At 34.6% G+C, this 25,656-nt stretch overlaps 1 protein-coding gene across 1 annotated transcript; it reads right to left on the bottom strand.

The window, feature by feature from the left end:
- Positions 1–92: 92 nt before the first annotated feature.
- Positions 93–25,042, bottom strand: LOC138703569 (acyl-coenzyme A thioesterase 10, mitochondrial-like). Its single transcript, XM_069831545.1, has 9 exons — positions 24,915–25,042; positions 21,576–21,696; positions 18,046–18,161; positions 17,628–17,853; positions 12,297–12,490; positions 10,592–10,677; positions 5,891–5,978; positions 2,141–2,291; positions 93–318 (listed from the first exon to the last, which is right to left on the bottom strand). The coding sequence occupies exons 1-9, from the start codon at positions 25,014–25,016 to the stop codon at positions 245–247; spliced, it is 1,158 nt and encodes a 385-aa protein (XP_069687646.1). The 5' UTR covers positions 25,017–25,042; the 3' UTR covers positions 93–244.
- Between the last annotated feature and the right edge of the window lie 614 nt (positions 25,043–25,656).

Raw genomic sequence — 25,656 nt, 5'->3', positions numbered from 1 at the left:
ACCTGGTGGCATTGGATTAAAAAAAAAATATATATATATATATATATTAAAGAAAGAACATGTCCTGACTTGCAAAAGCATCACTAGGCATCCCCACCAGCTAAACGGCAATAATGTACCCCCGACATGACAAACAAAATAATTCTTTGTTTTCAAACTTCTCACTACTTAATTTATCACAATTCTTTATTACAGTGCATAAAATATACACTAAAAAGGTAAAAATGAATTACAATTAATATTTTTATGAATGAAGAATTTTCTTTAACTTCTTGATCTTTTTAAATTGTCGTCTTCCATCAATATATAGCATTGCATCTGAAAATGTAAATAGCTATATTATAAAGTGTGCAATAGTTCAATGCTCGAAATACAACATACCATATGGAGTCACAAGTGATCTAATAACACCAGAAAATGAAAGTGAGTGAATAACGTAATAATATATAAGCTCCAGCTGCCTTCTTGCCTACAGGACAGCCTCAGTCGTAAATAATGTGAGAATGGTTTAACCCTGGCTAGAAATTCAACTTTACTTACTTACTGGCTTTTAAGGAACCTGGAGGTTCATTGCCGCCATCACATAAGCCCTATCCTGAGCAAGATTAATCCAGTCTCTACCATCATATCCCACCTCCCTCAAATCCATTTTAATATTATCTTCCCACCAACGTCTCGGCCTCCCCAAAGGTCTTTTTCCCTCCAGCCTCTCAACTAACACTCTATATGCATTTCTGGATTCGTCCATACTTGCTACATGCCCTGCCCATCTCAAACGTCTGGATTTTATGTTCCTAATTATGTCAGGTGAAGAATACAATGCGTGCAGTTCTGTGTTGTGTAACTTTCTCCATTCTCCTGTAACTTCATCCCTCTTAGGCCCAAATATTTTCCTAAGCACCTTATTCTCAAACACCCTTAACCTATGTTCCTCTCTCAAAGTGAGAGTCCAAGTTTCACAACCATAAAGAACAACTGGTAATATAACTGTTTTATAAATTCTAACTTTCAGATTTTTTGACAGAAGACTAGATGACAAAAGCTTCTCAACCGAATAATAACACACATTTCCCATATTTATTCTGCGTTTAATTTCCTCCCGAGTGTCATTTATATTTGTTACTGTTGCTCCAAGATATTTGAATTTTTCCACCTCTTCTACTGTTAGGTTTCGTAACAAGCTGTTTTTTTACGGTGATGGGTTGTTAGCCCTTCGCCCAACCCCCAAGCTGGAGGACCACCCCTTATCGGCTGTCCACGACTGCTTATTCAATATATTCGCAGCTACCCTCCATATCTGGAGGCCATCTCCTCTATCCGCAACCTGAGGACGCGCCATGCCGTGGTGATAGGGACCCACAATACATGGAATTCAACTTTACGAAGCATAACTCAGCTGTACAATATAATCTTCACAGACAAAAGTAAATACATTACCAGTACTGCACGCACGCACACGCGCGCACACACACACACACACACACGCATGTACACACCCACACACACACGCGTGCGCACACATCCACACCCACAACTCTACCCCCAGGAGAAGGAGATTTTACCTAATTTTCTGGAACCGAAGTTCACTTGGAAAAGTTATCTAGCATCAAAAGTGTGGTAGGTTGTTCATGTTAGGCGAGAGTTTACAAATTAGTTTTACGTCAATGCATCCTGTTATGAGAAATGAAACTGACCAATCAGCAATAAGTCTATTTCACTGATATAATTTGAGTGTTCAGTTCAGTAGCATTCATTGTCAGAACCAGTTCTTTGTATTTAAATTCCACATAAAATGGAATATTTACTAAAATTAAAAATTATTATTTGTTAATTTTCAAACAAACTCCTAAAAGCCCTAAATTGGATTTTATAAAGTCCTAAATCTCTCTTTTTTAGCACCTAGAAATCTGTTCCCTACTAATTACGGTCACATATGACTGCTAGGATGCAGGAAATGAAGGGAACTACAACGAGGCCACTTACAGCATAGAAATGCGGAGACATCATAATTGATCCCAGCACAAAGTATCAATTTGAATGACGTGCTGCGGAAACCAAAAGTAGGAGGCAAAAGAAATGAGGAAAACGTACAAAGAATGGCAGTATAATATAGGATATGGGAAACATGTGAAATACCTACCAGTGTAAGAATAAGGTACAACTGACTTCACTTTATCATCCAGTACATAAGTAAAGTTGAAAGAGTTACTGTGAACAGCTTCATCAGAGAGGGAATTATAAGCATCTGTAAAAACTGCCACCTGCAAGTAATTCCCTTCGGTGTATACAACCTTTAAAACAAACAAAACATCAAATGCTATATACATCACACATGACATTTAAAAATAAAATTTTAAGGAGTCCAAACGGATGAATGTTAGTTATATTGTAAAATCTGTTGATAGTGTAATCCCATAGGACTAGCACTAATTTCTGCTAAAGCCAGGTTTATGCAGGGTGGAAGTGAAAAGTTGAATGTCCCTTAGCATAGTCATTGACTGCAGAAAGTGGCTTGAAAGAAATAAATTCAAAGGTTTAATGGGAGTCTGATGTTATAAATAAGTACAATAAAATCAATATACAGTCGAACCTCTATTATCCGTGGTGATGAAGGGGATGGACTGAAAGATTAATCGAAAAAAATTGGATAATCCGTACCATACAATATTTCATAATTTCCTCCATGGTATTGTGTTTAACACTCTAGGTAGTGGATCAGTTCACTATTTTAAGTCTGGTTGTCAACATTGGGTTTTTAAGAGGCAAGAAAACTCTTTGTAATGGCTGTCCGTGAAAAGACAGGAATAGTGGAGGTCTCATGTTGTAGATTTACATACTTTATCCTTGTTTATTTATTAAATAGCGCAGTTATAAATTTCAATCTTGTATTCTGATGCAAGATTAACCTTAGTTTTCCTTTTGCTAACCATTCAATTATTTGCACTTTTTTTTCGATACTTAACACAACACGTTCTATGTCCATGGAAGACACTTATATAAAAGTTATACAGTAGGTTATATAAAAGTTATACAGTAGGTCAACGGTTAGCATGCCTGACCGTGAAAACGAGCAGGCCCTGGTTCAAATCCTGGTTGGGACAAGTTACCTGGTTGAGGTTTTTACGGGGTTTTCCCTCAACCCATTAAGAGCAAATGCTGGGTAACTTTCGGCACTGGACCCTGGACTCATTTCGCTGGCATTATCACCTTCATCTCATTCAGATGCTAGATAACCTTAGTAGTTGATAAAGAGTCGTAAAATAACCAATTGGAAGAAAAGAAAGTTATACAGTACAGCAATTCGAATAGTAGACCATACTGTGTAATGGTAAAGGCTTGTAATGATGCTCTCTAGAAAAAATACGTACTAGTATAATGTACAAAACAGTATTTCATATAAATTAATTCTGAAGCAAAAAAAAAAATAATAATAAAAGCAAGAGAAAGACCATCATAATCAGACTTCGTATTTTTGTCACATTGCATTTATCGAGAATATAGCCTTGTAAGGCGGGAGTTCAAATGCCTAGCGCTCACTGCATAAGTGAGCGGTACAGTAGACCTACAGTGAATGTAAATAATGGAGCATATCATGACAACGCTGCAACTTAATTTTAACGGTTTGCACAATCGAAATATTTTAAACAAATATATTTGCCCCTCGATTGACTACAATTGCATTTCAAAATTAATAATCTGATAATAAATATACAACAGAAGTTTTTACACCTACTGTATATACAAACGATAATTTACACCTATTTATTGAAATAACTACTATTGCAATGACAAAAAATATGCATTCTGAGATTATGTAACTGGAACCTTTTCCAATTGTCAGTTACCATAATTAAGCACAAATGGCTGAAAAACTGCGAAAGATCACAATTAGAATCTACATCTCTTGCAGCAAGGAACAATTGTAAATGTTCCGTAAGTTTTTGCTGCCACAGTGAATTTGAATATTTCGTTGTCTTTCTACCTTCAGTTCCACTTTGCACACTTTACAGAATATGTTACCATTCCTTACACAAAAATAATTATTTCAAAATTCCGAAATAAATAACTGTAGTGTAGATATTAGTGATGGCATTTGTCTTCTGGTATGCCTCCTCTACGACTGAACGGGATCACAATGAACTCATCGACATACAAACATACACAACGACGTGCACTCCTACATAACACAAGAAAGAGCTCATAGAGGTCTTCTAACTTGCTTGTGCCTTTGACTGACGTCATTAATGTACCAAGAGAAACTACTCCATCCAATATAGCACTTGTGACAAACATGCGAAGCCTGATCATAATCTGCCAATCGGTTAATAGGGTGACTGTATGTATTTTACATTATGTTCTTGATTTCTTTTTCCATTTCCTTGTTAGTTTCTGAAAAATAGAGACTGTTCCATGTATCACTGTAACAATAAATTCGCGGAACCATGTGCAAATTCCTACAACGACAGGTTTTTATTGCTTACAAAGTTACAAGTTCTTTTATAGACAGGTTTCTTCTAGAAGGATAATAAGTACCGGTAAATGAAGTTAACTGGAAAGTTTTTCCTCTGTCAGAATTCTACCAGTTCTCCATTACTCATCATGATCATTATTTTGACAAAATGTAAATCCATTTCCCATAGTGCATCTTATTTTCAGTTTGTGCACCTCGTCCATGTACGTCGACAATTTCACTATACATAAATGGCAAGGTGGTCTACTAGCTAGAGTGCTGGACTTATAATTCTGTAGACCCGGGTTCGACCACCAACGTATGCCCAATTTATAACTTGTGTTGAGCAAGCTGGTGGTCTAGGTAACAAAGGGATTTTCTCTGGAAGCTTCATTTCCCCTGTGGCATTCCAACAAATCTCCATCACCTCATCTCATAACGGGTGTAGCATAGGCCAGCCTCCTATGGCGCACCCTGAGCGACGACTTTGTTGGTAAATTGGTCCACACAACTGGCTTCGTTACGTAATGACAGCTTGAGAACAGATTAATGACGAACTTGGACATCATCAAATTTTGTCTTCTTTCATGAACAAAGGGAATCTTCCATTTTGTTGGGTGTAATGTGTTATAGTGTGTGATTTAGCTGCTTGTGGCAGCACTAGTACAGTTAATTTATATATTTGCTGCTACCGGATGTAGCACTGTCATAAACTCTGTGACCCTTCTCGAACATTCTGGATGGTTGAAACAGGAAGTGACGTCAATTTAGATTGGCGTCAGTTGAACATGAGACATTACGAACTATGGACATGGACGGGTTGATTGAATGTGGCTCTTGATATCGTTTACTAAATTGTATGATTACACAGTCCACTGCTTGTATATTTTGGCAATAAATCTTCTAAATTCAGGCGGCCTTGGCCCCACACATATTTAGTAAAGTCGACCTGGTTGGCGAGTTGGTATAGTGCTGGCCTTCTATGCCCAAGGTTGCGGGTTCGATCCCAGGCAAGGTCGATGGCATTTAAGTGTGCTTAAATGCGACAGGCTCATGTCAGTAGATTTACTGGCATGTAAAAGAACTCCTGTGGGACAAAATTCCGGCACATCCGGCGACGCTGATATAACCTCTGCAGTTGTGAGCGTCGTTAATAAAACATAACATTTTTTTATTTAGTAAATGTACTATGTGGTGGCAAATGATTTTACTTTCTCACCCAATTGAAGATGCATTTTCTTCCGTCTAAAATTCCAATACGCTCAATCTCAGCCAAAATCAAATCTGTGTATGTTGGGTTCATATGTAAAGAATGGTAACATTAGAACATCAATGACAACTAAAACATATAGGTACATGTAAAGTTAGAATTTCACGTCTTACCAATCTCAAAGAATTATTCAATAAAAAAATAACAAAACATAAAAACTAACAACTTACTTGTGCTAACATCTTAATGATAGCTCCCACATGTATCGAATTCCTAAAATGAACTGCAGTCACATGTATTAACTGGGGATTAGACTTGCTGGAACATAAAGAAAGAAATTGATTAGGTTCGCAATATATTTAGGAACATAATTATTCTGAAATTTACGTCATATAGAACATTCAGCTTGGCTTCCAGCCTGGAACACGCACATCAGATATACTTCCATGGCCAGCATAGACTGTATCAAATGATCTGTAACTTCCCACCAGTAGCGGCCGGTGATCGAAATCCTCGGTGAGGCCAGATGCAACTAGTTTAAGTGCCTCTGAGAGAAAATGTTTGTTTATGATAATTATTATTGTTATTATATTATTAATATTATTATTACTGTATTATTATTATTATTATTATTATTATTATTATTATTACTACTATTAATGAAAATAATAATTTCACTCACCAAATATGCTGTTATGCTGTGAGTTTCAGTGATTGTTTCAGTGTGATGAAGCAACCCATATTATGTGTTGAAATTCCCCTTTCTTTCTTTTCTTTTTATTTTTTTCCTTTGACAGCAACAAACAAGGTCAAGAGAAGTTTATTTTGCACCACATTACCACTTAACCATTTATGTTGCCCATACCAGGATGCAATAGAAACTCGCGTTTTGAGATTATCTGTCAGAAAAATTGTCAGCGATATCGTAGGTATCTCGGTAGCCTCTCTCTTTATTTAAAACTTCCTTTCTTTCAATATTATTTCTTCTCGAAAAAGGACACTCTTAACAATGAATTAACTGCACCAGCATTATTTCTCTCATTTGTTTCTGTTTATATTTTCCCGAAATATATAACACTGGCCCAGATTCACTACTGTACTACGAAGTACAATAGTACAACACCCTCGCTTAAGTCATAAACTAAGACATAAGGGGAGAGAATAGAGTGGGTTTCTGCCTGCCAAAGAGCTGGAATTTTGTTATTTATGGCGTATTTAGGAAGACAAGTCACCACTGCTATTCCCACCCCACTCTACCCTTGAGGCTGGCCCATAGTTGGGAGAAGAGAAACCTGACCAGGCCAGACGAATTGTGCCTCAGCTACAACATTTTAAGCGTAAACTGAAAGCCCGCGAAAAGACATGAAATTCATAAGCCAGATCCGGCACGAACGATCCTGGCCTCAGGAACAAATTTTACTGCAAAACAGGTCTATATACATCACAAGTCAGACCCGGCACGAGCAATCCTGGCCTCAGGAACAAATTTTACTGCAAAGCAAGTCTCCGGCACGAGCAATCCTGGCCTCAGGAACAAATTTTACTGCAAAACAGGTCTATATACATCACAAAGTTTTCAAATGCTTCTACAGCGATATATGATTCATTCAAATAACTAATACATTATATAAAAACACAAAATTTGATTTCAGTTAAGCCAAGTGACTGAGGCCCGGCCTCACTTGCTTCAGTCAATCAGCCGCCATACTTCCCACGTATTTTTATTCATATAGCTTGTATTAATAACAGCAGGCACACAATTATAATTTTATTTCATAATGAGTACTAATCTGTGTTGTAGGAGTTGTTGAAAGTGGTATCCATCTGCATTCATATATTCCAGACATCTCTTGATGAAATTGTTATTCGTCATGCAAAAGTCTATGTATTTCCATTATGCTTGCAACTTTTTCTCTTATATTTTTCTAAGTTTGTCTAGAGTATAAGGGTTTCCCTGTACACTCTATGTTTAGGGTTTTTTTAGGGTGCGAACAACAATTTTACAAAAAGATGTCAGGAATGTGTGAATGAAAATGAACATCACTTTGAACAATTCTATAATACAGGTCAGTACTCATTATGAAATAAAAATGTAATTGTGTACTTGCTATTATTAACCGAAGTTATATAGATATAAGTACACAGGAGGTTTCGTATTGATAATGACTAAATTTATGTAGGCCATGCAAGCATGTCTGACGTTCGTATTTCCAACCAGGAGTCAAGATGAATGTGCTTTGTGTTAACAAGATATTTCTGCGTGAAAAGTTACGACTTCTTTGTATATAATACACTCAGGGACAAAAAAAAACCGGACACTTTAATATTTGTTGGTATTTTGCAAAACATTATCTTCTCATACAATATTATGGTAGCCATCTGTTGTTATGGAGACGTGTATTGTTGATTGTTTTTTGTTTTATAAACAAGCCATTACAACCAAATATTCCAATTTTGCTTTCGGAGTCTCAGCTATAACAATTTTGTCTCAACCATTTTGTGCTTCATTATCGTTATCATTCGTTATTTCTTTATTTTTACATTTTCTGAGTTTAAGTGGGGTTGTAACATTTGTCTTAAAACAAGATGCGACCTGAAGATGTGGCTCGAACTGTAGCCCTTTACGATGATGGACGCAGTGTACGTTACTTGCAAATGTTATGAATATGGCTAGAAGCACAACCCATGATACCATAAAACGGTATAGAGAACCATAGAATATACCAGAAGACCAGGTTCGGGTCGTCCAAGAGCTACAAATCCAAATGAAGACAGGTATATGGTGTTGAGAGTTCTTAGGGAGCGCAACCTGCCAGCTACTAGTGTAGCCCAGCAATTTGTTAACATGCATGGACGCCCAATTTCGGCCAAAATAGTTAGAAGGAGGTTGAAAGCAAGTGGACTGATATCAAGTAGACCTGCAACTGATCCCAGATTTCTCAGGATGCATCGAGTTGAACGACTGTGTTTTGCAAATGATCACAGGGATTGGAGAAATGGACAGTGGAGCTGTGTTCTGTTCATCGATGAGTCCCGTTTCAATCTGTGCTCACCTGATGGACGTGAAAGAGTTTGGAGAAGGAGGGAAGAACGATTTTCACAGTGTTGCATTTCCGAAAATGTGCCGTATGGAGGTGGTGGAGTGATGGTTTGGGCAGGAGCGTGTACGGATGCTCGTACAGAGTTGGTTTTTGTTGAAAATGGAAGACTAACAGCTGATAGGTATATAAATGAATGTTTGGCTGATCATGTTGTGCCATTTGGCCAATTTGTAGGCGATAATTTTGTTTTAATGCATGATAATGCAAGGCCGCATATTGCCCATGCGGTCAGAGATTATCTCCAAGAAGTGGGAATCCATGTTCTTCCATGGCCAACAAGGAGTCCAGACATGAACCCAATTGAACACGTGTGGGACATGCTGGGACGGCGTGTTACGAATAGACACCGAGACCAGGATCGTTACAAGAGTTGAGGCGAGCACTTGGCGAAGAATGGGAACTTATTCCTCAAGAAGACATTGCTAACCAAATTGAGAGCATGCCAAGACGTATGGATGCAGTTATTCAAGCCAGAGGGGGTAATACCCGTTACTAAAAAGAGTTTTTAATGTTTAAGGCACCATAAAATGAAAAAAACAGTTAGACCAAACGATGTCATAGTTATATGCCCTTTGTAATTTTTTGTAAATTTTCTCATCAGAGATTTTTTTTCAAATGTTGTCGTATAAGGTGCTAAATGAAACATTATTTTGTTTAAATGGGTTTTGTTTCATTTTGAAATAATTGGCAACAAAATACAAGCAAATATAGAAGTGTCCGGTTTTTTTTGTCCCTGAGTGTAATTAATTATTTATTTTAATGCATCTCTCTACGCCTATAATAAGAAATGACACCGAACTTTCTGATATGCATTTGTATTTGTCATCTAATAAGCATTAGACACCAACACTCAATACAGAATGAAATCTTTTTTTTTCTTATCATGATATACAAGGTGATTCAAAAGGTTGCGCACAAACTTAAGGAGCTTATAGAGATGTCGAAATACAATAACTTTCGAATAGGAACTTATGGTCTAGAAAGTAATCCTGAGTCAGTGCATGCTTAGGAATATCAGGATCTACATTGCAGATGTAAGTTCACTTTGCAATAAGGCACTTGGTTCGATACATTATGAAATAATGAAGACGTTCCTCTGCCACTACGTTTGAATGGGGTGAGGTACAAGGTCTTCATACGAGATGTTCTTCCAGAACTGTTAGAAAATGTACCTATCATGCATCGCCAGATGTGGATGCAACTAGACGGAGCACCTGCACACTTTTCTCTTCAAGTACATGACATACTAAATGCACATATCCTGGGCGCTGGATCGGAAGGGAATGTCCAATTGATTGCCACCCCACTCCCCTGATCTGACGTCTCTTGATTTCTTCTTCTGGGGGCATGTCAAAAGCCTCATGTACGAGACACCAATTCCCGACCAAGAAACACTTCTTGCCAGGATACTTGCAGCATTTGATGAGGTTCATGAGATGCGTGATGTACTTGGTAGAGTGCGCCAGAATTTCCAACGATGATGTTCTGTCTGTATTGAATGTGGTGGTTACCAATTTGAATAACTTTTGTAAAAAAAAGTGTTGAGTAAACATTATCTGTGCTTAACTTAAATATGTGATTGTCCATTATGTAGTTGCTGACATTCCCAGGGTTGCACTGACTCAGGATTACTTCCTAAACCATAAATTTCTATTCTAAAGTTGTTATATTTCGACCTCCCTATAAGCTCCTTAAGTTTGTGCGCAACCTTTTGAATCACTCTGTAGATGCAGACTTGCCTGCTCAATATACATCTCATTTAGGAAGTAAAACGACTACAGTTTAAAATACTGTATATAGTTAAATAAAAACTGATTTAAAAAAACATACCAGTACAGTCGTCCAGCATGCCAAGAAACTGCTACAGCATGTCTCAACAGGAAGCCATTGAATATCATGTTGTACATGTTACGGACCTGTAACAGAAAAAAATATAAATTTCCTACATAGATCCATAATTATAAGATAGAATAATATCTCAAGACAAAAATTGTATTTGGCAAGTAAAATAGCTAAAGCAACAATATTCTGAGCTAACTCATCTGAAGCTAAACATATTTTTGTTTCACAAAAGAAATCCTTAAGAATAATCACACCCTATAAAAATATTTTCCAAAATTTATAAATCTTGATCTTCCTTCTGAGCATATTCCTTCCCTGAGGATGCATTGTGTTAAAAGTCAACTTTGTTTTTACTTCATGTTCGGTTTGTTCAATATAATTACATATTTTTGTTATTATTATCTGTGCACTGTTAGCCAAATGCCTAGGACATCGGCTTTCCACGCTAGTAACCTGGGTTCGAATTCTGGTGGGTTCAACTGTAATTTTTAGTGGACAAAAATGGCGTTTGGTGGTAGGTTTTCACAGGGTAGTCCGATTTCCCCTACTGGCATTATACCATTGCAACATTAATTATTATACGGTGTTACGTAGTTCGCCTCCTATGGTGCACCAACAGCAATGCCTTCATGGCAGATGAAAGAACTACAAGCTTTGGCATGTCATCCACTAGATGGGAATGCTTAAGTAAACGAAGTAAGTCAAGCATCTGCCATTACTTAAAAAAATTATTATCATCTACAATATATTCTTAAATTTAATCTCAATGATTATTAAACTAACAAAGGAGTAATAGGCTAGATAAAATAAAATTGCAGACCAAAGTTATTTTAATAATGAAATTAAAAAAAATTGTCACGAAGGTGAAACATATGTCCTGCATACACATTTGCCATGTTTCACAACAATTAATTTCTTAAATACATGCAAATGAGATTACTGTTTACACTTTATTTTACTGAACTCTTCAAAATATATAGGTACCATAAATGTAATAATTTAATATTTACCTAAAGAGAAAAATGAACTATCATTTTCTGGATTACACACAAAAGGCATATGACTTAATTTATAAATTCTACTCTTTGAAATACTTATGATTACTTTTTCAGAAATTTACATAAAATAGCCATATGTATTACGTATATTGTAATCATTTTCTAATATTAAGTTTCTATTTACGAAAATCGGCTTTTAAATGTAACACAAATATTAAAATACCATATTACTAACCACTGTTCAAATAAGCGTACAAACTTCAAGTGAACGTATTCTTTTACAATGAATTTACAATACTTTAAATTTATTACTTATTTTTGTACCGGTATATAATGTGCAACAACAGCGAAGGTTATCAATGTATGTCCACAAAATATAGTACATAGTGAACCATATTATTTTATATCATAATAATTTTCTTCTTTGATTACTGAATGGCTCATTCAAGTCAAGAAAATAAAAAAAATGAATAGTACTTTAATACTACTGACAGCAAGATAAAGATCTGAACCATTGTCAAACGTGTACAACTTACACGAAGAAGTGTTTGTTTCCATCATGACAACGATTTTTTAATATTTGTCAGCATATTAAGGCACTGAATAATTCTAAAAAAGATGTTGTTGTAGCTTACTTTAAGGTTTTGATCTTTAAATTAATACCTATACATATAGATGTTAGTAAAGGATATTACCGAAGGATACCCCGTGAACACTTGGTAGCACACTGTGTCCATCATCCACACCGTGTTTGGAGGAAGTACTCGCGCATTGTGCTGTGAGTCAGTTGTCCTGGTGTATGACTCATGAATAACTATCTGTTCTTCTCTAGTTGGCGCCACTTTCAGCAATGAAAACTTTTTATTTTCTTCAGTGCGTTCATTTATTTCTATAATAATCAATAACAACATCTAAAAAATCTATGTGCGATGCACACAGTGATTAAAGGAATCGTAATATTACAACAGAAACCCATTTCACATCAGTCTGAAGACAACATTTATTATTAGGGTTAGGATTTTAATAACCTAAAAATTTGACAAAGACTAAATCACCCATAAAATAGCTTAAAATAAAAGGGCGTAAAATAAAACATGTCATGTTATTTACTTCTTGTAGCTTACACTTTCCCCACTCATACTGCTTCAAAAGCGGACAATTAAAATTTGCTTAAACAAGTCAATTGATTATTCAACAAATTTGATTCATTCCAATTTTAATGTTTTCCAAATTGAACAAATATATAAATAGTCCATCGAGTTAGCTCTGTGGCAGCGCGTCTACCTCCAGACTAGCCGGTCCGGGTTCGATTTCCAGCAGAGTCAAAGATTTTCCTGTAAAATTTCTATGTCAGGACTAGGAGAGATGATGGTGCACAACTTCTAATCAGTAAATTGTGCATCAATATGCCAGGGTTAAATCCGAAATCTCTCGCAGTGCATATGAAGAGAAAGCTTATGTCACTGTTGATAGTAATTCGTCAGTTGGACAGGGACGTTAAGCTTGGCAGGCCCCTTGGTACTATTAGACAGGAATAGGCTACATGCCTACCCCGAGTTTCTCCTTCTCCCTTCCTCAGCTTCATTATCATCCTCACCCATTCCTTACACTATATATTCAAATAGTGATAAATATCCTAAAAAAAAAAAGGGAGATAAACAAAAGGAAAAAAGAGAGACGTACAATAAATATATAAAGGAAGAAGAAAAGAAAAAAAAACAGAAAAGAAAGGGAATGAAGAGGTGAAAAAAAAGACAGATAGTAAGCAAAAAACTTTTTATGCATTTAAAATTCATTTCCTTACCATGTGACAGTGATATTACCAGTACCACTTATAGCTTGTTCACTTGAACACTTTTATTTTAAAAGGCATAACAAAATTTAATATGCACACAAATGAAAATATGATTTCTTTCTTAGAATTGCACACAAAAGGCATTTGACTTTATTTCAAAATTGTTCTGTTTAAATCTTTAATGTTATGCATTTTGTCCTAACAGCAGCCGGCTGGTCGGTCTAGGCCCTTCACAGGCTGTAGCGCCATGGATTATTATTATTATTATTATTATTATTATTATTATTTCCTAAATTTCCATAAAATTTGCATATCGTTGGTGTTCGTGCAAAATGTCATATGTCAAAAAATTCAATTCAATTCAATTCAAAAAATTATTTCCCTTCTAGACATGCATTATTTTGGTGCTCACATATAATTGCAAAATATCACAAGATGTGCTTTTATGATAGTTTCAAAAACCAGTTAGTTTCTGAAACCAAAAAAATATTGAGTTTTTTCCCTTTCCTGAAAAATTGGTAATTTTAACACGTGACATTTTGCACGAACACTAACGATATATAAATTGTAACCATTTCTTACATTACTTTTTTGCACGATCGTGTTTTTTGTTATATTTACAGCTATTGTTGTTAGGCCTTGAAAGTTAAAATTCCCACACAGAAACTTGTTGCTAGGGAAACCATTCTTCATAACATAAAACTATACTGAAATAGACCCATTACAGTGCACTTGTTACTTAGTTACCATTACAATGCAGTTTTGCGAAGGCTTTGGAATAATATTGCTCTAAATTTTCAATGCAAAATATATTGTACCTGTATTTGCAATGAAAAAAAATATGATTGTGTAAAAAATGTTGTACAATACATGTTTGTGAAGTGCATTACAAAATTTCAGAAATGGAAAAACTCGCTCTGCTTGTTTATCATAATACGAGTATACTAGTTATTATGAAATCATCATTTAAAAGTGACATGAATGTTAAAATATATTAGGCTTTGCTTTCGTTCACTTACACTTAACAAATGTATTTATGACAAATGATTCCAATGAGGTGCTCTTCACTAAGGGCATTATTATACTTCGCTGGGCCAGGCAGCTATTGAACTTGAAAAATCGCAATGAGAAGTACCAACAGCTCAGAAGAAATCTACACAGACGGATGTACAAATATATTAACAGAGAGATGGCATGTTTAAAACCACTTTTTGGCAACAGTGATGTTGAAAACATATTTCCACGAAAATCTCGGAATCTATATTTTGCACTATCATAACATGTTCTCATATGAAAAAGTAAGAGTAAAGATTGAAAGTAAGAAATAAAGAAAGAGAAACAGAAGACAGGAATGGAAAAAGAAAAAAGAAACAAAGAAAACCAAATTTAACAAATCAGTAGTGAAAAAAAAAGAGAGGAATAAAGAAAATGAGAATGTGCCGACTGTAAAAGATTACATGTAAAACTAAACACACATAAGTAGTTCTGTAGTGAGGTATGAATTTAAAAGAAGAGGATGTTCTGCATCATCATTTAAAAAATCTGAAATTACATGTTACACTGTTTTTAAAACAATATTCTTACTTGACACAAAGAACATTTTTTTATTAACAGCTGGTGCTTGACTGTTCGTCATTCAGCCATATCAAGACTTCTCCACACACCATAATATTACATATACAGCACTTAATTTAATGATCCACAATGAGGACCGAATCAACAGTATGAATAAAGATTAGCATGTGTAAACTACCAGCTCTATATATATTTCTTACAAGCCAGGGACTCTTTTAGTGGAGAAGGTTATGACACTTCACGAGTTTATAGTACAGAACACCTTTTTAACGAATCTCTGAGGGATTACTTTTCTTTTCCTTAAAAGGAGGTTTACATAAAATGAGACGAAAAGGCTAAAGTAACTAGTACTAATTTGTGTGTTATTCCGTTGGTAGTCTGGGGTGCGCGAGAGAAAGTGCCACAATATGGAGGAGCTGTGCGATAACGACCGATTAAGTAGAAGCAGGTGACGAACAGTTAATAAGAGGTAAAATGACAAATAGAAACTCTAACAGAAATAAAGTAGATTCAATCAAAACTATAGATACTGAACGAAACTACCTACTAAGAGATAGGCATCAACAAAGATTAAATTTTCCTAAAATCAGAAAAACTTATTATTAATTAAATAAGATAAGAAGACAGGTTTTGAAAATAAGATAGAATTACGTCAAGGTTTTTAAAATAATAAAAAAAAAATTGAAAATAGAGAATTAAGGTAGTTATTAATGTATTCCGATAGCTATATTAATTAGTAAAAGTTCAGAAGAAAATTTGACTGTATAAATTGGTTAACTAATATATTTTAATTTCAATAAGAATGCATTTATAATAAATTTATTAGTCATCATAATAGCAATGAATCGATAATGAGTACATGCGACACAATGATGAAACTAAATTGAGGTTGATTATGTAAGCAACTTGTCAAGTTTGTTTTTAAGCAGGTATGCGGTAGTCTTCATAGAAGTTATGCAAACGTTTTCTGCTGACATGAAAATATTGCAAGAAAGAAAGATTAACCTACATATGGAATGTACTGATTCAGCTATTTCAGATTCATGACTTACAGTATGTCGACATCTGATCACCTAATTGGAATAATAAATTATTATGCAAAATAAGACCTAAAAATTACAATTACATTTTGAAAAGGAGCAGATAAATAAGGTTTAAAGTCTTAATGGTTATCACGATTGGTTTAAACATGCACTAAAACAAGACGTAAGTGCGAGTTTGAACCAGTAAATTATTGAGATTTGCGATAGATTAATTAGTTTAGGAAATTGTATATTTATTATGTAGAACTACATTTGTATATAGATCTTTTGTTAAATTATTAAGTTTTGTACTTTTGTGAACTATATCAATAAATCTATCTGTCTAATTTGTGTGTTATGTACCAAACATTATAATCATTTAATTGGGCCTACAATTATTATTTACAATACATTTTTCATTATAATATTTTCTAACTCTTCAAATGGTGAGACATGAATGCTTTTCCATTTGGTTGAACCTGAATCACACTGAAACTAGGCAGTGAAAATTCCTTTTCTCTTCATTGTTCCCCATAATGAAGTAATTGGCAAACCATGCTTTTTTTTTTTGCCATATGCGATAGTGTTATTTGAGGATTAACCTCAGAATCTTTATTATTTTCACTTTCGGTCTGCTGGTTTCTTCCATTTAGTCGCTACTATAATGATGCATAAACTAATAAAAAAAAACTTGTAAACAGGATCCACACAATTCGCGAGAACAAAGCAGCAAACCAACCACTCTGTGAAAATAACGTAAAGCAAGACCATAAAGAATGATAAAGAATAATGCCACCATATGGCGCTGCATTATTATGATTGAGATATATTATTGAATATGATGGTACTATTGATTATTGTAAATAAAGTCGATATTTCGGGCTTCATTATCACAAAATTCACTTGAAAAGTATTCCTTAAAAGCAGGATTTTCCTTAAATCGGATTTCCTTAAAAGTGGCAATACTTACTTACTGGCTTTTAAGGAACCCGGAGGTTCATTGCCGCCCTGACATAATCCCGCCATTGATCCCTATCCTGAGCAAGATTAATCCAGTCTCTACCATCATATCCCACCTCCCTTAAATCCATTTTAATATTATCTTCCCATCTACATCTCGGCCTCCTCAAAGGTCTTTTTCCTGCCGGCCTCCCAACTAACACTCTATATGCATTTCTGGATTTGCCCATATGTGCCACATGCCCTGTCCATCTCAAACGTCTGGATTTAATGTTCCTAATTATGTCAGGTGAAGAATACAATGCATTCAGCTCTGCGTTGTGTAACTTTCTCCATTCTCCTGTCACTTCATCCCTCTTAGCCCCAAATATTTTCCTAAGAACCTTATTCTCAAACACCCTTAATCTCTGTTCCTCTCTCAAAGTGAGAGTCCAAGTTTCACAACCATACAGAACAACCAATAATATAACTGTTTTATAAATTCTAACTTTCAGATTTTTTGACAGCAGACTAGATGACAAAAGCTTAAAAGTGGCAATAAACCAGAAAATAAATAGAAAAATTTGTTTAAGAAAAATAAAGGTTCCGTTGATGCCTCACCACTGATATTCCAGTAGTTGGTGGTACAACAAACAATTTTCAACTCTTTCTCGAATTCTTCTGCTTATACGTACCTATGCTTTTTTTCTCGAGGATCTCTTTTTCTTTCTCGTCTTGTGCAATCAATTGGTTGACAAAGGTTGTGTCACTATTGAGCGCATTCTGAGCAGATATATTAAACAGAACTTTTGCTAAAAGTTGTGACTGACCATCCACAATTTGCTCTGCCCATTCTGTTACTTCTATTACCGACTCACTGGTCCACGTCACATGCCCAGAGAGGATAATATCTTTCAGATTCTGTAACAAACGTTGTGAGAGAATTAAATATTTTTTATGGACAATTCTACAAAAACAGAAATTACGAACAAAATATGATTGTTATTTAAAATAAAATTTATAGACGTGAGATTATTCCTAAATAATCTCTTTGCATTATTCTTTGTTAGTTTAACATAGAGGTATTATGAGCTGACATTTAAGAATACATACCTGTGTCTTAAGACCTTCATACACGTTCACTTCTGCATTAACTGTCACAAGTATATGCGGAGCTTTATCGTCAATTTTTCGTTTTGGATTTAGTATATGTTTATGTGCCACACACACTGAAATGAAAAATAAGTAATACATAATTATTGGCATTTGAATTCATTTAGCCGAAGAATTAACGATGGCTATATAGGTCGAATTAACAATGTTTTAGATGATTCAACTTTCGGCGTTACACAATACAACTCTGCCTACCACTTATATGTCAAAGGATGAACTGGTTTGTAGTAGAGTAGTTGCTATTTCGATGAAAGGTGGAATTTCAGGATTGAATGAAAAGGGGATGGCCTGCAGGTACTTCTGTATTATGTCACTCATTGCTAGACTTTCCAATTGTGGGAAAAAGGGAGGTGGTGTTATCCGTTTCGGAATGTAAGGAGTACAGATTGTTAATAAAAACAGTAGACATTTACAAAAAATTATGCAAAAAATAAATAAAAACTTAAAAATAACTAAAAATTTTTAAAGTAAATAAAAAATTAAAGCTTAAAACTAGGCAATAACGTCAAAAATAGGCATTTTTATGCACTACAGAACTCTTTTATGTAGACCTATATAGCCACGAAAAATGTAAATATTACATCTGAAGCCCGTGTGTATGAAGGAAAAAAAATAGATTTTTGCCTAAATTTCGCTGTCTATTAATAACAAACATTTTTAAAGAAATTAAAAGTGCACTCCGATTAAAAAATACCTTACGGCTTTTTCATTGAGACTTATTCTTGTGTTGTATTGTAATCTGGATCTGGTATGTCAGGCAGATGTCTCCCTTTTTTGTGAGAAATTGTGATTTTATTTATATTGTAGAACAAACTATTTAAACAGAGTAGCTATCGTACTGAATATCCTTCCATTTTTTTCCATTGCAACTAACCCATGGAATTGTATTTTGTTTGTTTTAACAAACATTAAAAAAAAATACTGTCACGAATAATTCAGTTTCATCATGTTGTGAATTATTCTATCGTTTATAGTTCATTTCCTTGCCCTATTACTCAAAAGACATTCCTAAAGGGATAATTTAACATTCATCAAAATAAGAATATGAACTTAATTTTATACATTACACACAAAAGACATTCTCTATAGTTCAAAGACAGCTGACTTTATTTACAAATTGTACAGGGGAAGATGTTACAGGAAATTACTTTCTGACAAATTTGCATATGACAGCTACACTATACATGTTTGTATATTGTAATATTTTCTAACATTACTTTTATATTATTTACGAAAATTAACATAAAAATTTCAAAAGTATATTAGTAGTTTATTATAAGATACCGAACAAATCCCTCTCTTTTCATTCTAAAGATACCAACTGCTCTTTCACTGGTTCACCCAAGCATAAATGTTTTACAACAGAGCAGAAATTTCTCTTAACAAAGAGATTTTTCGAGTATTCTATACTTGATCACGGACTTGTTGGACTTTAAAATAATTCACAACGAAAAAATAGAAATAATTATGCAAATTATAATAAATTTCTTCGAAACATAGGGTCTAGGGACATACTATTTTAATTTACCTCACACTAGACTATTTATTCAATTTACCTATCCTTAGATCTTATCCAAGAAATGAAATTAAAAAAAATTGTTAGGATAGATTTCAAATTCGTCACACATTTTGTGGTGATTTTGATTTCGAGTAAATATTTCTTAATTTTTTTTACTAAAAATTGTTTTAATAAGCATCAATGAATAAGAAAACTTGAAGTCATTGAATATGAACACAATTCATTCAAAATCATTAAAATAGTTTCATGTAAAAATAATCTTAATTTTTTATTGTTTATTAAACATCACTTTGTTTATAAGCTCTGTTAACAGAAAAATATTTAAAGTGAAACCTAGTAGGAAAACAATGTCATAGTAAGCAGGTTTAAGGTCTTAGTTTGGGGTCCTAGTGTAGCAAAAGAATCTACGTAATATATACACACATTTTATGATTATACACAATAATCTAATTGAAAATCTCCATAAATTAAATCTTTTAATTCACACTACAATAAAAATAAATATTTCAATTATTACTTTAGACAGCTCTTTCCTTCAGAATTCTGATATGTACCAAGCTTCTAGTGTGTAAGTTCACCAACTACTTGACTTGGTTCAGTTATTCCATAAATAGCAATCAGATTTAATAATGTTGATACCTGATAAGCCTCTGCACGTGCAAGTCAAATGATAATGACTTCTAGGAGGAGGTGTCCAGTATCTTTATTTCAAATAATCAGCCACTGTTATGCAAATACAAATTATGACATAATAATACTAGTAACAGAAAAATTATCCTGAAATTTTATTCACTTCCTTTTATTTCAAATAATTTGTGATTGTTATGTAAAAAAATTAAAAATAGTACTGAAATAGTAATATGAGTTATAAGAGCGGTATGTTGAAGTTTTCATGTTCGAGGAAAAGTTTGAAAAAGCGAAACGTAGTTGAGCTTTTTTAATTTCCGATAATTGAAAGAAAACATACCGCTCGTGTATCGTACATTATTTTGTGCGAAGATCGTTTATTACATACCTGAAAGAGGAATTTCTAATTAGTTGCAATGAAATCTCCATCTTGGTTTCTGTTCAATGACGGCAAATTTGCAAAACAAAAATATCTATCTTCAACATTGTTGCTTTAAAATGTTTTCTGTGTTTACTATACTCCAGCAGGCCGTGATATACGTCTGTCTTTTTTTTCCCCCCAGTCTATGATGAGTCTGGAATCTTGTTGATTTTTTCACGGCTTCCTTAATGTTACTTGCATCACGAATGCAGTAACTTTAGTGGATTTGTAGAGTTTACTTAATTTTTGCAAATATTTAAAAACAATAATTAACAGTGCAATTTAGGTAAAATTGCAGTGGTACGTTTCCAATTTATAATTATTACTATATTGAACGTCTCTAAAAATAATATGTTAAAAGCCTAAAGCAGTAAAATCAATATGTCACTTAAGCGGTATGAAGAGGGAAATTGTTATGTGTGTTAGGTTGGGAATACTGAATGTGGAATTTTAGACTTTCCGCGGATTGGTTTTGTGCGGAAACCAAGCAAATACACACGATCTCGCACAATTTTATTCTTAAATATTGTGATTAGATTCTTATAGGTTCGTGTCTTGAAAATAGATGCTAACTATCAAAATAAGCATTAATACAGTAGGCACTATAAAACTGAAGTAGATCCATTACGAGTTTCAAGCAAATTTACATGCCAAAAAAGCCTACAAATCTGCAATTGGGAACAAAAGTGGAAGCTACCGACATATCTCATACAGTAACACGTTTGCCTATAGACCTGAGGCTGCGTACGGGCATGGGTTCGAATCCTGTTTGAAATGATTACATGATTCGATTTTTTTTGCGAGATTTTCTCACCCGTAAATTCGGTAAAAGGGGTAAAATCCGAACTCTAATCGTCGCCATACCAACAACTCTGAACACAGTTACACCATCCATCTACTTACAAGCAAACATGTCCATGTCTTCTAGCAGTCTGTCTACCCGAATCCTCTCTTCAGCTGTTATGTAATGAGCCAGCTTTGCCACATCCTGCTCCACAGGGATGACTGCAACACTGTAGCTGTCCTGTTGAAACATACTATCATTACACACTTTTGGGATCACTGATTTTGTTGGAAGTTAATGATGTAGAACGAAGTATAGCATGGTCAAATTATACAACCCTCAAAGGTTGTTGTTGTTTTCTAATGCCAGCCGTTTGACAATAAAGTCATTTGACCTCTTGCACTCCAATATTTTTCAAAGATATTACCATGGCCAGCCACTGAAGCACAGATTTTGAGGTGTTCCGAATCCATTTCTTGGTTTGAGTTGCACAATGGGCGGTTAGGGGACTGATATATTCCAATTCTATGCAGGTGTTTGGTCAAACAATCATGGCCTGTTGCCAATCTAAATGCAGCTACAGACAATTTTGGTGGTAAATCGGGAATTAACTGTGGATTATAATGTAGAGAGTTCCATTTTTCCCCTTGAGCTTGTGTTATCAAATTTTGTTTGTTGAAGTCTAAGTATGTAGATTTAATCAATCTTTTCACAGAGTAATACGTAGATTTAGTTACAGGTCTGTAAGTAGCAGTGCTGCCCTTCTTTGCTAAAGCATCCGCATTCTCGTTTCCCAGGATTCCACAATGGGATGGTATCCATTGGAATACAATTCTTTTATTGAGTGATATTTTCACTTCACAACCTTCAAATGTTTCCTCGTTATTGGAGGAACAATTGAGGTTTGTCGCCTTCTCAATTGAATGGGTTATTTATGAAAGGGCCTAAGTCACTAATTTCGTGAAAATGAGTTTGTAATGTAATAACTGCTCTTTGGGTGTAGATAGATCGATTTAGATATGAAGAGGACTAAGTTTCACACTCTAATGCTTACTAGAATTTATGATACAATTTTTATTTCAGCCTTAATTTCAAAATTTCGGCCTGTAAGCAGTTTTTCTTAAATTGCAAAGAATTTAGTATCATGACTTAGGCCTTTTCATACATAACTCATTCAATTAATCCACTTACCTTCCATCAGATCAGAGCAGTAGCTTAGTGTTTAAAGGTGAGACTGATAATAGACAGGTCCCAAATTGAGATACATTTGGTCTATTCCGTTCTTCTTTACTTTCTTACAATATTACTTTACCTTATTAATTGCCACTGTAACTTATTTATATACGAATTCGCAGGTTTAAAATAATTAATGAAGAAATTATTGCTTCTTCCTTTAATGCAGTGTCTTACTGTAATCGATATTATTTCAACAATGTGGCATCATCTTCACGTAATTGTGATGGCTACTTACGAGTAATCCAGTGGTGATATTTGGCCAGTTCACACTGGTTCTGACGAACTGGTTGTTAAATTATTTCTAGATAATATTTGCAATTACCATGGACATATGCCGTATATGTTTAACATAGGTACACATGAGAGAACTGGTTGTTAAACTTCTTGAATATCCCCACTGGAGTAATCAACGAAAATTAGGTGAATTCGGGTAAGTGAACAATGTTGACACTATCACTAACAGTAAGTCATTACATTAAGGAAAAAAGCAGTGTCTCTTTACTGCCATTATTTTAAATGTGCGATAAACACGTTCATAAATGAATTATTTATAATTAAAATCGCTGATTAACATGCTGAGACAGTAGAAAAAAGGAAGCTGATTCAATGGATATTGGCTTCCGGATCACTCCATTACTAGTCTAATGTAATTGACATGCTAAACTCTATTTTATGGTGCAACAATATAACGAAAACAAAAACTCTTATTTATAAGTAAATAGTGCAAAACATATTGTTGTACAGAGCTGAAAAGTGGGTTTTAAATAAGAAAGAACAAGATAAATTACTCGCTACGGTATGAACTTTTGAAGGTGCTCAGCCAGCAACTCAAAAAAGGAGAGAATTAAAAACATTACAGTAAGAGAAATTATGGATATAAACAAATATCTTGGAAATAATTGAACAAAACAGACTGGAATGGTACGGACATGTAAGAGGAACAGCAGATTGCCAAGGGCAGTCCTAAAATGGGAGGTAAAATGCAGAAGAGGAAAGAGCATATCATCAAAGGGATGACTGGATAAAGGGATGACTCCACAACGTGGAGACAATTTTCATTCCTACTAGCCAGACTCGTAACTGCTTACGGTCTGTCAAGGACAAACGTGACCGACTTTCATCAGCTGGAGTATATAGAATCCCGTGTTCCTGTGGGTCAGTGTACATAGGTACAACACAGCGTAGCTTCAAGACCCGAATCACCGAGCATAGAAGGAACTGCCGTCTAGGTTACATGGACAAGTCAGCTGTAGCCGAGCATGCTTATAATGATGGGGATCACAACATCAGGTTCAGGACACCGACATCCTAAGCAGTACACCACACTTCTATGCTAGGTTACTTCGGGAAGCTATTGAGATTCATAAACACAAAAACAACTTTAACCGTAAGGAGGAAGGACTCAAGATCAACAAAGCTTGGTATCCGGCCCTCAGAAGCACACACATCAAACCCTTTCTCCGACAATTAGACACTACCACAAACAATCAGAACACCAAAGCCACTAGTGCGGACCGCAGCGACGACAAGCAACAATAGCCTCACACCTTAAATATCGACGTGCTACCAGTCTCAATGCCAGTTCCTGATACACACAGCAGATCCCTCCACACACGTGTACCACACCACTGAAGATGTCCACCGGAGTAGTGGACAAAACGTTTGGTTGTAACACCAACAGACCACAGCCCTCTAGCCCGGAAAATATGCATCCTATCAACGCCGGCCGTGAAAGCCTACATTCCAAGATTAATCTTAGTAAGAGTTCCTTTACAAATGTAATATGTTTGCATTCTTTTTGTATCATATCTGTTTTTGATCGAAGGAAACCTCAGCAGTGAGGAAACTCCTAACTAAAACAAAATATAAAAATTAAATAAATTTAGTACTGTATTAACTAAATTGTTAACTCATTATTAGTCATTAGTATTCATAATTTTAGTTCATGAACAACAACACTTTTTAAGAATAGAAATTCAATTCGTAGTCATCAGACTAATATCACCATTTTGGTGAAGTCATTATGAACTGCTGTTTGTTTTCTTCAAAAATGTACAGATTACCTTAAAGGACTCTTGCCACGAAATGCCAAATGAAACAAAAAAGTTAACTTCTTACAAGACGTTACATTACTGTCGTCTATAAAATGCTGTATATATTACATTTTAGAATAAATAAATAGAGAGAAGATAAAGTGAATCATTCATTACAAAAGAAATTACCTTCATTGTACGAGGTGGTAATTCACTGAGTGATTTAGGCAGACTATTCATTAGATGAGATCTGGACTTCTGCAGCACCATGTAGCGTTGATCCAGGCCCATATCGAAGAAAAATTGTTCTTTCACTATTGAAAGAAAAATTAGATAAAAGAAAGCACATTAAAAATTTAGGATCAAGTTTGGAGCTGTAATTTCATTAAAAAATTTACAATTAGCTATTAAACCTAACACATCATAATAGATTCTGATTCATAACTCAAAGATACTGGACTGCAATGAATGGCTCTGCAACTTCTGATATAAACAAACTCACTTGACTTTACCTCAATATGTAATATTATTTAATAATTATTAAATTATTATACTTATATAAATGATTTACCAAAGCAATTGAAACTAAAACACACTTTTTGCTATTACTCATTTATTTGGACTTTACAAAAAATAAATAAATAAAACAACTGCAAGCTACAAGTCAGCCAATAAATAGAGAAAAACTTTCAACTTTTCTCCTCACGAAAGAAGTCAGTTGAAATATGCCTAAACTATGGAGATACTAAGAACACAAAATGCACGATATCTGGGCATACATTTTGATAATAAGCACATTGAACATGTAAGTGTAAAGATAACTAATACATTTAAACTGTTAAAAAGACTAGCAGATATACAAAATAGATTATGGTAATTCAAGAGTATGTATACTAAATACAACCTCGTTTCCAAAATATTGTAGTGAAAT

The sequence above is a fragment of the Periplaneta americana genome, chromosome 7 (assembly GCF_040183065.1).
Source record: "Periplaneta americana isolate PAMFEO1 chromosome 7, P.americana_PAMFEO1_priV1, whole genome shotgun sequence".
NCBI lineage: Eukaryota > Metazoa > Arthropoda > Insecta > Blattodea > Blattidae > Periplaneta > Periplaneta americana.
The sequence above is the reverse complement of the archived record's forward strand: the minus strand, read 5'-3'. Positions and strand labels throughout refer to the sequence as shown.